Source organism: Patiria miniata, unplaced genomic scaffold, assembly GCF_015706575.1.
Source record: "Patiria miniata isolate m_02_andy unplaced genomic scaffold, ASM1570657v1 HiC_scaffold_5, whole genome shotgun sequence".
NCBI lineage: Eukaryota > Metazoa > Echinodermata > Asteroidea > Valvatida > Asterinidae > Patiria > Patiria miniata.
This window is the reverse complement of record NW_024037072.1, coordinates 27,308,270-27,323,252: the sequence shown is the minus strand read 5'-3', so window position 1 is coordinate 27,323,252 and position 14,983 is coordinate 27,308,270. Positions and strand designations below refer to the sequence as shown.

Genomic DNA, 14,983 nt, shown 5'->3' with positions numbered 1-14,983 from the left:
GCCAAAGGCATAACTTGTGCAAGTACAATTAAGACATCTTTCTCTGTCTGTACGAGGTGCTGACAGCATGCAAGATAATTGGTTGAGTGTATTTCTTTATAGGGTACCTAATGTAAAGACGAATAGTGAACGACAAATATTTCTCTTTTTTCCCCCTCAGTCAATTCATGCCCAGCTGGCTGGCACCGTGAGGGAACTATGTGCTACAATATTGTCTTTTTAGCCTCACAAGGAGACAGGGTGTCTTGGTACGAGGCTGAAGCTGCATGTGTTGCAGCAGGTGGACATATTGCCAGCATTCATACCCAAGAACAACAACAGTATATCTATGGCGAGTATTCTCTTTTGGTTGCCATAATAACATGCATCTTGACTCGAGACTGAGTGTGACTCAATGGCGGACAGCCGGCTTGATGGATTGGTTGTTCCATTAAGTTCAATATATTTTCATCCCAAAACAAAACAAAACAAAATGTTTAATGTCGTGTGATATAATTAGCCTGGTAACGGTTTCTTAACACCATTATCAGATTTCATTAATCGTGTTTCACAAATACTTGTTATGACAAACGAGCACACGTTTACATCCAGATATCAAAAAGAGGAAGCAATGTTGGTAAAGTGAGTGTTGAATGGCTGGGGTTAGGTTGAACTTCTTTGTGAAAGTTGGAAAACCTTGTTGGATGATCACTGCCTGGGATTCAATACCTTGATAATCGTTACTCTCCTGCTGACCCTGTGATTTATTTCACAATAATTAGGAAACCTTGTTCATGGCAATGAATACTGGCTGGGACTGAATGACCTGGATGAAGAAGGCAATTATACTTGGATTGACGGAACAGATACGGTCAGTTATTGTCTGTATTTAAAAAAAACCCCACATTTATTGAACATAAATATTGCATAAGTTACTCCTCTTGGTTAAAAGGAAATCACGAAATAAATGTTTGTTCAAGTTTGCTCTAATATATGTTAAACCACCTCAAAGTGGTAGAAAGTCCCTTGTAAAGATACGGATCACCATTGCAAAGTCTGCCAAAATGTACTTGTTGAAATCGTAGATAAATGAAGTACAAAAACTCTTTGGTTTTAGTGCTTTCAGACAGTTCTCGATTAAAAGGAAATGAAACTGTCATTTGTTATCTCAGAGGACACAAAATTGTATTTCGTTCATTTATGTTAACAGTAAAGCCTGCATTGCTTTATTTCATTTTCCTGTATATCTGAATCTCTTGTTAAATAAGAAATATATATACCCAATATACATGCATTTTACAGGATTGTTTTCAATATACACAGTCATACATCTTGGAAAACAGTTAATCCAATCCAAATTAGTTCCAGTGTATGTGTAGCTGTGCCATACATTGATCCATAGATTTGTGCACCCTAGTCTTGATCCCCTGAATCTCAGTTTGACCTGTGAATACTTTACTGATAGCAAGGCATATGCAGTTTGCTTAACTCTTATACACTTAAAGATTGATCCATAAATCAGTGATACCGGTACAGATCTATAAAGTAGTCAAGATGTTAATTTATGCATGTTTCCAAGCATCATCATCGACATCTAGCTTGTTGGTTTTAGACACTCCTTTGCTGAAACATTAACCAGCGAAATGTGATGATAGTGTTGAATTTGTTTTCCCAGAATGTTTTCTTCTGGAATACAAACAAAGCGCCAGCTGAACCAGACGGAGGGGCAGGAGAGAATTGCGTCTCCTTCTATGTAAATGAAGGAGGCGGGAACATGACTGACATGAACAACGCATGGGGTGACAGAGCGTGCAATACAAAGTTGAACTACATTTGCAGTGAACGTGAGTTTATTAACAACATCTCATGCATATTAATAATATATTATTTGTTGTCACAAAATGAAGAATCACGAATTCACGATTCTTTAGGAATGCCGATTTCTGTTAAATTGGAGCAGACCGTTAGAGCCAATGCGACATTCCCCCTCCCCCCCCAAAAAATGTTAGAAACTTGAACAACAGAATTATTCACACTCTGCAAGTCTATTTGATCATTAAAATTTATCAGAGTTTGGTTACATCATCAAATAGGAACGTGGTTTAAATTTTCAACACTGAGTTCTTGCAGTTGTTCACAACTGACTTTAATGATTGCAAACTTAATTCAAAGAATTACAGTTACCCTACATTCGCATTTCTAAATTCTATTTTAGAAGGCATTTGTGAGTGTAAGTGGGAAGCCTTTCTATAGAGCTGCGTATGGTTGTTTGTTGTTTAAGGGTAGTTTAATACGACATACGTCTTGTGAGTACAACGTATACATGTCATATAGCGAACCTTTAAATGCAGCAAGCATAATACGTAACGAGCAAGTGCAAATTTCGCCTGAACAAAAAAAGCCCAACAGTAAGGAAAGCATGTGTTTCAGGCAAGCTTTAAAAAAACAATATACGACTGAAATAAAAGCAATTGATTTTTTATAGACCTGAATTTTGAAGCCTAAAATACCTCCAAACAATAAAAAGAAGCATGTTACTATCTGTTTAATGCTCTTTCCAAGTATTTTAAAAAAATATATTATTTGCATAACATTGTGTTTCCGCAGCGTCATATGTACTAGTGCCAACCATTAGTACTCAGTGTATCAATGCTGGCCAAGCACCTGTGTCACTGACATGGAATGAAGTTACTGGCAACAAAACGTCTACTACTGCCATTGGTGTAATTTGTCAAGACTCTGGAGATGGTAGAAATGTGAGTGTTACTGGAGGAATCTTTGGAGTTGGATCTCATTCTGTCATCTGTATTGCTCAATTCTCAGATGGGAGTTTGGATACTGCAGGATTCACATTCAATGTCACATGTAAGTATATAGCAATAGTAACATAATCTGTGCATGTAACATCTATCTTGGTACTTTGTTGGTACTTGGTTGGTTCTTCTCCAAAGCAAAAAAACACCGATGCTCTTTATATAAAAATAGCACAGATGCTTGAAGATTGTTTCAAATGGTTCTTGCATAACCGTTTTTTTGTTTGTCAAATTCAGTTTGAAGGCTGTTGATGACATCATTGTAGCCCAAACCGGTTTTTCCTCATTATGTCCTTGAATAATACCCACTGCGGTCTAACAATACTCATTGCTGCATGCATGCTTCCAGCGTGACGATATAAAGTTAAAGAAAAACTTACCGATCGCATTGATCGCATTTCTACACTGCATACAATTTGAGAAATATTTCATTTCTTTCTGACTTGAAGTTACTTCTAAAAAAAAGGAGAGGATTGTAACTTTTCCTGTTTCCGTGGATGCTCTTTATATAAGTATTATTAGGCCCTCCTATTTAACACTTTTGATATTATTTTTTTTTTACAGTATCACCGTCTCTAACGCTGCCATCTGTTGGTGAACAGTTCACCAATGAAGTCCAGTTAAATTCTACAGTGACTTGGCCAGCAGTCACTGCAACCAACTCTGACGATCAACCCATCACATGTACATTCTCATCAGGAGATGCTGCAGTCGGTCTTACAGGAGGTGTGTTTGGAGTTGGATCTCACACGATCAACTGCACAGTGATTAATGATGGCGGATGTATTACATCAGGGAGCTTCACATTCAATGTCACAGGTAGGATGCAAAAGTTTGTTTATGTTCTAATGTGTCTCTACATATCAGAGGTCTGCTGATCAGAATGTATTATGCCCTTGTCATACTACTGTGGTATATTCTTTGCTCTAAAGATAAAACCGGTTGCATTTGCCCCATGATCGTGCTAGCGCCTTCACATGAAAGGATTATTTTTTCCTCTTCCCTTCCAATTTGAAATTGACTTTGGAGCATTAGCGTTTACATAACTGAGAAAGCGTTCTTTTGCCGTCTTCTTTTTATTGTTCCTTATTTTCTCCTCCACAGTTTGTTCATTGATGTGTTTGAATGGAGGAACATTGGATTTGGAGCGTTGCCAATGCGGCTGCACACAAAGTTGGACTGGAGACACGTGCTCATCATCACGTGAGTCACACTTCTTGCTCTCTAGGACACCCTTCCATGATTGACTGCAATTCTGTTTTTTTCCCTTCATTGCCAACATACATGTTACATGCAACTCTTGGTGCTACATTTTGTGAGGTCGGGGTTTGGGGTTCAAGTCTCATTGAAGCAACCTTATGAATTTGTCTGTTATTTTCTTTGGTATTACCAAGTATGCAGTGCTTATAACATTCTCAATGGAGGAAAGACAAAATTAACTTTTTCGAAAAAAAGTGTTATATAAAAACCTGAAAATACAATAAACCGGCAGGTTTATAGTGTAAATTCGCCTGAAAAAAGGCCAAACAGTAAGGAAAGCATGTGTTTCAGGCAATCTTTAAAAAAAACCAATATATGACTGAAATAAAGGCAATCGATTTTTGAGGACCTGACTTTTGAAGCCTAAAATACCTCCAAGCAATAACAAAAAGCATCTTGCTATCTGTTTAATGCTCTTTCCAACTATTAAAAAAAAAAATATTTGCATAACATTGTGTTTCCGCAGTGTCATATGTACTAGTGCCAACCATTAGTACTCAGTGTATCACTGCTGGCCAAGCACCTGTGTCACTGACATGGAATGAAGTTACTGGTAACAAAACGTCTACTACTGCCATTGGTGTAATTTGTCAAGACTCTGGAGATGGTAGAAATGTGAGTGTTACTGGAGGAATCTTTGGAGTTGGATCTCATTCTGTCATCTGTATTGCTCAATTCTCAGATGGGAGTGTGGATACTGCAGGATTCACATTCAATGTCACATGTAAGTATATAGCATCAGTAACATAATCTGTGCATGTAACATCTATCTTGGTACTTTGTTGGTACTTGGTTGGTTCTTCTCCAAAGAAAAAGACACCGATGCTCTTTATATAAAAATAGCACATAAAAAATAGCTTGCAGATGCTTGAAGATTGTTTCAAATGATTTTTGCATAACCGTTTTTTTGTTTGTCAAATTCAGTTTGAAGGCTGTTGATGACATCATTGTAGCCCAAACCGGTATTTCCTCATTACGTCCTTGAATAATACCCACTGCGGTCTAACAATACTCTTTGCTGCATGCATGCTTCCAGCGTGACGATATCAAGTTAAAGAAAAACTTACCGATCGCATTGATCGCATTTCTCCATTGCATACAATTTGAGAAATATTTCATTTCTTTCTGACTTGAAGTTACTTCTAAAAAAAAGGAGAGGATTGTAACTTTTCCTGTTTCCGTGGATGCTCTTTATATAAGTATTATTAGGCCCTCCTATTTAACACTTTTGATATTATTTTTTTTTTTACAGTATCACCGTCTCTAACGCTGCCAACTGTTGGTGAACAGTTCACCAATGAAGTCCAGTTAAATTCTACAGTGACTTGGCCAGCAGTCACTGCAACCAACTCTGATGATCAACCCATCACATGTACAGACTCATCAGGAGATGCTGCAGTCAGTCTAACAGGAGGTGTGTTTGGAGTTGGATCTCATACGATCAACTGCACAGTGCTTAATGATGGCGGATGTATTACATCAGAGAACTTCACATTCAATGTCACAGGTAAGATGCAAAAGTTTGTTTATGTATTAATGTGTCTCAACATATCAGAGGTCTGCTGATCAGAATGTATTATGCCCTTGTCATACTACTTTGGTATAGATAAATCGGTTTGTATTTGGCCCATGATCGTGCTAGCGACTTCACATGAGCGGATTATTTTTTCCTCTTCCCTTCAAATTTGGAACTGACTTTTAAAGCATTGGCCTTTTAACTGAGAAAGCGTTCTTTTTGCCGTCTTCTTTTTATTGTTCCTTATTTTCTCCTCCACAGTTTGTTCATTGATGTGTTTGAATGGAGGAACATTGGATTTGAAGCGTTGCCAATGCGGCTGCACACAAAGTTGGACTGGAGACACGTGCTCATCATCACGTGAGTCACACTTCTTGCTCTCTAGGACACCCTTCCGTGATTGACTGCAATTCTGTTTTTTCCCTTCATTGCCAACATACATGTTACATGCAACTCTTGGTGCTACATTTTGTGAGGTCGGGGTTTTGGGTTCAAGTCTCATTGAAGCAACCTTATGAATTTGTCTGTTATTTTCTTTGGTATTACCAAGTATGCAGTGCTTGTAACAATCTCAATGGAGGAAAGACAAAATTAACTATTTCGAAAAAAGTGTTATATAAAAACCTGAAAATACAATAAACCGGCAGGTTTATAGTGCAAATTCGCCTGAAAAAAGGCCCAATAGTAAGGAAAGCATGTGTTTCAGGCAATCTTAAAAAAAAACAATTTATGACTGAAATAAAGGCAATCGATTTTTGAGGACCTGACTTTTGAAGCCTAAAATACCTCCAAGCAATAACAAAAAGCATCTTGCTATCTGTTTAATGCTCTTTCCAACTATTAAACAAAAAATATATTATTTGCATAACATTGTGTTTCCGCAGTGTCATATGTACTAGTGCCAACCATTAGTACTCAGTGTATCACTGCTGGCCAAGCACCCGTGTCACTGACATGGAATGAAGTTACTGGCAACACAACGTCTACTACTGCCATTGGTGTAATTTGTCAAGACTCTGGAGATGGTAGAAATGTGAGTGTTAATGGAGGAATCTTTGGAGTTGGATCTCATTCTGTCATCTGTATTGCTCAATTCTCAGATGGGAGTGTGGATACTGCAGGATTCACATTCAATGTCACATGTAAGTATATAGCATCAGTAACATAATCTGTGCATGTAACATCTATCTTGGTACTTTGTTGGTACTTGGTTGGTTCTTCTCCAAAGAAAAAGACACCGATGCTCTTTATATAAAAATAGCACATAAAAAATAGCTTGCAGATGCTTGAAGATTGTTTCAAATGATTTTTGCATAACCGTTTTTTTGTTTGTCAAATTCAGTTTGAAGGCTGTTGATGACATCATTGTAGCCCAAACCGGTTTTTCCTCATTATGTCCTTGAATAATACCCACCGCGGTGTAACAATACTCATTGCTGCATGCATGCTTCCAGCGTGACGATATAAAGTTAAAGAAAAACTTACCGATCGCATTGATAAAACTGTGAGTTGAATGCAACTTCATATTGGTCCTGCTTCGCATGGCCTTTGTGGTGTAACTACCGACAATAGCTATTTTATATAGCTTTTTTTTTATAAAAGATGTTGAGGAGCATTTATGGGCAATCACATAAATGAATAATCTGCCATTTCTTTCTCCACTGCATACAATTTGAGAAATATTTCCTTTCTTCTGACTTGAAAGTTACTTCCAAAAAAAGGAGATGATTGTAACTTTTCCTGTTTCCGTGGATGCTCTTTATATAAGTGTTATTAGGCCCTCCTATGTAACACTTTTGATATTATTTTTTACAGTATCACCATCTCTAACGCTGCCAACTGTTGGTGAACAGTTCACCAATGAAGTCCAGTTAAATTCTACAGTGACTTGGCCAGCAGTCACTGCAACCAACTCTGATGATCAACCCATCACATGTACAGACTCATCAGGAGATGCTGCAGTCGGTCTTACAGGAGGTGTGTTTAGAGTTGGATCTCATACGATCAACTGCACAGTGATTAATGATGGCGGATGTATTACATCAGAGAACTTCACATTCAATGTCACAGGTAGGATGCAACAGTTTGTCTATGTATTAATGTGTCTCAACATGTCAGTGGTCTGCTGATCAGAATGTATTATGCCCTTTTCATACTACTTTGGTATAGATAAAACGGTTTGTATTTGGCCCATGATCGTGCTAGCGACTTCCTATGAAAGGATTATTGTTTCCTCTTCCCTTCAAATTTGGAATTGACTTTGGAGCATTGGCCTTTTAACTGAGAAAGCGTTGTTTTTTGCCGTCTTCTTGTTATTGTGCTTTATTTTCTCCTCCACCAGTTTGTTCCTTGATGTGTTTGAATGGAGGGACATTGGATTTGGAACGTTGCCAATGCGGCTGCACACAAAGTTGGACTGGAGACACGTGCTCATCATCACGTGAGTCACACTTCTTGCTCTCTAGGACACCCTTCCATGATTGACTGCAATTCTGTTTTTTCCCCTTCATTGCCAACATACATGTTACATGCAACTCGTGCTGCTACATTTTGTGAAGTCGGGGTTTGGGGTTCAAGTCTCATTGAAGCAGCCTTATGAATTTGTCTGTTATTTTCTTTGGTATTACCAAGTATGCAGTGCTTATAACAATCTCAATGGAGGAAGGACAAAATTAACTATTTCGAAAAAAAGTGTTATATAAAAACCTGAAAATACAATAAACCGGCGAGTTTATAGTGCAAATTCGCCTGAATAAAAAAGGCCCAACAGTAAGGAAAGCATGTGTTTCGGGCAATCTTAAAAAAAACAATATATGACTGAAATAAAGGCAATCGATTTTTGAGGACCTGAATTTTGAAGCCTAAAATACCTCCAAGCAATAAAAAAAAAAGCATCTTGCTATCTGTTTAATGCTCTTTGCAACTATTTAAAAAAAAAAAATTATTTGCATAACATTGTGTTTCAGCAGCGTCATATGTACTAGTGCCAACCATTAGTACTCAGTGTATCACTGCTGGCCAAGCACCTGTGTCACTGACATGGAATGAAGTTCTGGCAACAAAACGTCTACTACTGCCATTGGTGTAATTTGTCAAGACTCTGGAGATGGTAGAAATGTGAGTGTTACTGGAGGAATCTTTGGAGCTGGATCTCATTCTGTCATCTGTATTGCTCGATTCTCAGATGGGAGTGTGTATACTGCAGGATTCACATTCAATGTCACATGTAAGTATATAGCATCAGTAACATAATCTGTGCATGTAATATCTATCTTGGTACTTTGTTGGTACTTTGTTGGTTCTTCTCCAAAGTACTCCGCATGGGAGTTTTAACAGGAGGCACGACACACCAGGGCAAACCCCATCTTAGCGAAAAGTGTTACTGGGTTCTTTTACGTGTATTGCATTACGTGCATTGCATTACACAAACATTATTTGATACAGTGTCAGCCAATTTGACATGGGCTGACATTGTGTGATGCAAAATAACGTAAAATCCCTTCACTTTTCTCAGATTCTGCTTTAACTAAGTATGGAAAACTGCTACAAATAATGTCATAAAATCAGGACGCAAGGCGGGGGGGGGGGGGTTTCGAAAAAAAAACCCCACCGATGCTCTTTATATAAAAATAACACATAAAAATAGCTTGCAGATGCTTGAAGATTGTTTGAAATGTTTTTTTTTTGCATTACCGTTTCTTTGTGCGTGTCAAATTTAGTTTGAAGCTGTTGATGACATCATTGTAGCCCAAACCGTTTTTTTTGGTCGTCATCATGGCCTTGGCTTATACCCGCTGTGGTCTAACAATATACATGTACTCATTGCTACATGAATGCTTCCAGCGTGACGTGAAAGAAAAACGTGCCGATTGCATGTGTGTTAAATGCAGCTTCATTTTGGTCCTACTTCGCATGACTCTCCATAACCTTTGTGGTGTAAATATCGGCAATAGCTAATTTATATAGCATTTTTTTTTAAATAAAAAATGTTGAGGAGTATTTATGGGCAATCACATAAATGGACAATCTGCCATTTCTTTCTCCACTGCATACAAGTTGAGAAATATTTCCTTTCTTCTGACTTGAAGGTTACTTCCAAAAAAAGGAGATGATTGTAACTTTTCCTGTTTCCGTGGATGCTCTTTATATAATTATTATGAGGCCTTATATATAGGCCTAATTAACACTTTTGATATTATTTTTTACAGTATCACCATCTCTAACCCTGCCAACTGTTGGTGAACATTTCACCAATGACGTCCAGTTAAACTCTACAGTGACTTGGCCAGCAGTCACTGCAACCAACTCTGATGATCGACCCATCACATGTACAAACTCATCAGGAGATGCTGCAGTCGGTCTTACAGGAGGTGTGTTTAGAGTTGGATCTCACACGATCAACTGCACAGTGATTAATGATGGCGGATGTATTACATCAGGGAGCTTCGCATTCAATGTCACAGGTAAGATGCAAAAGTTTGTTTATGTATTAATGTGTCTCAACATATCAGTGGTCTGCTGATCAGAATGTATTATGCCCTTGTCATACTACTTTGGTATAGATAAAACCGGTTTGTATTTGGCCCAAGATCGTGCTAGCGCCTTCACATGAAAGGATTATTTTTTCCTCTTCCCTTCAAATTTGGAATAGATTTTGGAGCATTAGCGTTTACATAACTGAGAAAGCGTTCTTTTGCCGTCATCTTTTTATTGTTCCTTATTTTCTCCTCCACAGTTTGTTCATTGATGTGTTTGAATGGAGGAACATTGGATTTGGAGCGTTGCCAATGCGGCTGCACACAAAGTTGGACTGGAGACACGTGCTCAGCATCACGTGAGTCACACTTCTTGCTCTCTAGGAAACCCTAGCTTGGGATTTGGGGTTCAAGTCCTATTGGAAACACCTTATGAATTTGTCTTAGCACTAGTAGCGTATCCTGCTTTTGATGTGGGGGGGGGGGGAGGGGTTAACCGCACATCCGCGCTGAAATGTTTTTTTTTCTTCTCAGGACACTTGGCCTCCGTAAAATCAAAAAGCCGGGGGGGGGGGGGGGAGCTGGGGCTGGGACCTTCCTAATAGGGACGCTCTTCAAAACTCACCATTATTATGCATACTGAAAAAATAAAGGCCTATGTCGATTTTTACGACGCATTGTAATGGTTTTTGAGCTGTTTTCTTTTTTGGGGGTTGATGTCAGAAATCTCTAACTATTGATTGAAATACTTACTGAGGTGTCCCTGCCCCCACCCCCCCCCCGGATACGCCACTGGTCAGTACAAAATATGCAGTCAATTTCAGTGGATGAAAAAAGAAGATTTTTCGAAACAGGGTGTTAAAAAGCTGAAACATATTCAGGTAGGGATTAACAATACGTGTGTGCAACTTTTAATGGAAATGAATAAGTGTACACAGGGCCTATGCTACAATAACATGGTTACATTTAACATCAATCATGGTACTCTCTCATATACAAACGCTTTAGGTATATTGCTGGGTTTTAGATAACAACATGTGCTATTGCCAGGAAATAGTCGTTATTATTAATTCATACTATCATTATTCTGAATTTCTTGTTTGGATAAAAATAATAACCAATTCACTGTATGTAGATTAGAATGTTGCCTTCAGTCCTTTCTCCGATATATGTGGATGCTTGACATTTAGTTATTTATTCCCTTTTTTATTTCAGGCAATTCCTGCACAAACGGCTGGCACCGTGTTGGGACCATGTGCTACAAAATTGTCTATTTTCCCTCACAAGGAGACAGGATGACGTGGGCTCAGGCTGAAGCTGCATGCGTTGCTGATGGAGGACATCTTGCCAGCCTTCATACCCAACAACAGCAGCATTACATCTATGGTGAGTACATCTATCTTCTATAATGTCGCCATATCGCAAACACTGACTTAATAGCTGACAGCCGGCTTGTTGCATTAGGTTCAATAATATTTCCCTCACAAAATAAAACCAAAAATGTGTAATGTCGCATGGCCTAATTGTTCGGGTAACAATTCCATAATTTAAGTTCCATTGTCCACACATGTTTCTTCGGAGCCAAAGGGACATGCCCAAAATAAATTTACATCCTCGTGCGCATAATTTATATGTCGTACGCACAATGTTATGATATTGTTGGACGTTTCCCTTTAGGGGCTCTGCATGTTTCCCTATTACTAATCACAACAGACGAGCCTCAATCTGTACATCAAAAATCAAAATGAGGGAGATATTTTGTTGAAGGGAATTCTCTGAGTATTTGCCGGGGTCGGGCTGTATGGCTTTGTAAGTGCGAGCAAACTTTGTTGAAGGAACACTGACTGCGATGCACTGACCATGATTACCCTTAAACTCTCCCGAGCCAAGTTATTTTAATGGTTAGCAAACCTTGTTGAACGTATTGAGAACTGCCTGGGACCGAATGACCACTGCCGATCCTATTAATGTTTCATTATTATGTTACTATCAGCAAACCTTGTTGAAGGCAACTATTACTGGCTGGGACTGAATGACAGGGGTGCAGAAGGCACTTATACCTGGATTGATGGAGCTAATACAGTGAGTTTCTTATCATGTATTTCGCTAGATCCGTATGTAGATAAGATGTACATGAAATAATAACCCAGAATGGTACCTTAGAGACAATTCAAAACATTTGATCGGCCTAATATTTCATCCTCAACAAGGACTTCTTCAGAGGCACAAAAAACACACCTAAGGTGCCGTTTCAACATTTGCTTTGCCTATGAAGAAGTCCTTGCTAAGGATGAAATAGTAGGCCGCTCTAAGTTTGTTGATTTTGTATTCCAGGTTAATCCAGTGAACAGTTTGCAGCAGTTTTATTCATGTTGTTGGAGACAATTATAGACTTCTGCATAAATAAATCAATACAAAAACTCTCCCATCACCCTATTTAAACCAATGTCATGCCCGAACCTTTCAATTATACTTTTGTATTTTGTTTTAAGGAACTTTCGACACTGAAATTTCCCTTCCAGAAATAATAGTTAAAGCATTAAAGAGAAAATATGTCTACCTAATGCTCAGTATCTCCCGAATGGCAAATATTCGCATTTTTGTGAAAACAAATAATTTTTTTCGTAAGACGTCTTCAAAACTGACTAAATTGTAGGATTATAGGACGTACAAATCTATTTGTCGAGGTGAAACCCGAAAATAGCACGGCAATAACACCTTAAAATAATCCATTGCTCACTTATAATGTAACGGAGTTACATAAATTAGAGTATTTGTTGTTCAGTTCGAAAATTATTTCTTTGAAATTAGTACGCGTACTTGTCAAGGTACCATTGATAACGATTTACCCGTGAGTCAGACGGTGTGAAATACTCAAAATATTCGTTATCGAGTTATTTTATATAGGACCATTGGGCTAAAAACTGATGAATCCATTGGGATAGTTATAGAGAATATCAAACCAAGTTGAAAGATATAATTTCATGTTTTGTTGCCTTTCAGGATGTTTTCTTTTGGAACACAAACGGAATTCCAGCTGAACCAGATGGAGGGCAAGGACAGGATTGTGTCTTCATTTATGCCGATGAATTAAGCGGAGAAATGACTGACATGAACAACGCATGGGGCGACGATGGATGCAATACGAAAAACAACTACATCTGCAGTCAACGTGAGTTATGCCACACTACAGCGATATCGTCATATAATGAAAATCATTCGAGATATACCAGCAGTATATTTTGATTGAATTAGGCCCGATAGTATTTCATTCCCCCCCCCAAGTACTTCAGGAGCCAAAACCAACTTTCTGTACCCATGTTAAAAACCTTGTTTACAGTTTATGCCAGCGGTAAATTGGTATGTTGGTTGATATTGCAGCATTCATAATAATAGCACAGTTCAGACATACATGTGAAAGGTTTTGTAATAGTAGTGTTTTTAAACGTAATTGACAAAATATCCTCCTTTTTTTTTAGTAGACATTATACCGGTATGTCTTGTACTTATCCACAATTGTTGTCTATGTATATAACGATACCATTGACACAATAATAATCCCTGCCCTCGCCTTTGTCCCTAAAATACAAACTCTGTCTGTATCTATTTCGATAATGTTTATGTTTTATAGCATCCTATATTCAAGTTCCAACCATCAATACTCAGTGTATCACTGCTGGTCAAGCACCTGTATCAGTGACTTGGAATGAAGTTACTGCCATCGATAAAGAAACTGCAACTGTGATTGGCGTAACTTGTCAAGATTCTAAAGATGGAATGGATGTGAACGTTACTGGAGGAATCTTTGCAGTTGGAACTCATTCTGTCATCTGTATTGCTCGATTCTCAGATGGGAGTTTGGAGACTGCAATACTCACATTCAGTGTTACAAGTAAGTAACTCCAGCATCAACAACCACTTGACACTGTCTTTTAGCAATACGTGCTGATTACATTAAACACATGGATTGAATTTGAAAAGACAAGTAACATTATTCTTAATATCATCCGTACAGTATCACCGTCTCTGACTCTGCCAAGTATTGGTGAACAGTTTATCAATGAATTCCAGTCAAATGCTACAGTGCCTTGGCCAGCAGTCACTGCTTCCAACTCTGATGATCAACCCATCACATGTACAGACTCATCAGGAGATGCTGCTGTCGGTCTTACAGGAGGTGTGTTTGGAGTTGGATCTCAAACAGTCACCTGTACAGTGATTAATAATGGTGAATGCATTACATCAGAGAGCTTCGTATTCAATGTCACAGGTAGGATGCAAACGTTTATTGATGCGTCCTACTATATTAAAGGTTTAGTGATCAAAATGTTTTTGTTGTTGTTCAGTTATTGTTTGTTGTTGTTGTTATTGTTGTTGTTGCTGTTTTTTGGGGGGAGTAAACAAAGATAAACAAAAGCTGGTTTGTGTTTGTGGCTGTTGTATCACATTTAAACAAAAGAATTGTGAATCCCCTTTTCCCATAAAATTGAAGCATTTGCTTAATTGCGTAAATCATGAATATTGTTCTTTTTCTGCCTTAATTTTAAGAATTTGCTTTCCCCCAGTTTGTTCCATGATGTGTTTGAACGGAGGAACATTGGATTTGGAAAGTTGCCGATGTAATTGCACACAAAGTTGGACAGGAAATACTTGCTCATCAAGTGAGTCAATTTGTTTAACCCCTTAAGTGCCCATTAAAATTGATATTAGATCACCCTGTTCTGTAACTCATGTGTATGCCGACATACAATGTACATGACTCTCATGATATTGTTTTTGAGACATTAAAGGAAAGACTCTTTCCAGAGGCTCCATTTTTGAATATACCTGTAATGTAAATACACCACTTAATATATTGTTGATTTCATTATTTATTTTTCAATATTATTTTGTTTGAAAGAGTTACTATTTCTTCTTATGGTTCAGTTAGAAAGTTGCTT

The 14,983-nt window shown here is 38.1% G+C and overlaps 1 protein-coding gene across 1 annotated transcript; it reads left to right on the top strand.

Moving 5' to 3' along the window:
- Window positions 1–2,835: 2,835 nt before the first annotated feature.
- Window positions 2,836–11,452, top strand: LOC119741337. The gene is made up of 13 exons (XM_038217088.1): window positions 2,836–2,848; window positions 3,357–3,611; window positions 3,897–3,995; window positions 4,519–4,776; window positions 5,305–5,559; window positions 5,830–5,928; window positions 6,453–6,710; window positions 7,384–7,638; window positions 7,910–8,008; window positions 8,535–8,633; window positions 9,777–10,031; window positions 10,304–10,402; window positions 11,259–11,452. Exons 1-13 carry the CDS (start codon window positions 2,836–2,838, stop codon window positions 11,450–11,452), a joined length of 2,238 nt encoding a protein of 745 aa, XP_038073016.1.
- Window positions 11,453–14,983: the final 3,531 nt, after the last annotated feature.

Bases quoted from the DNA above. Each gene is read 5' to 3' on its own strand.
- LOC119741337 (XM_038217088.1), top strand. The intron at 5,929-6,452 runs GTGAGTCACACT...GTGTTTCCGCAG, and splicing joins AGACACGTGCTCATCATCAC to TGTCATATGTACTAGTGCCA. The intron at 7,639-7,909 runs GTAGGATGCAAC...CTCCTCCACCAG, and splicing joins CTTCACATTCAATGTCACAG to TTTGTTCCTTGATGTGTTTG.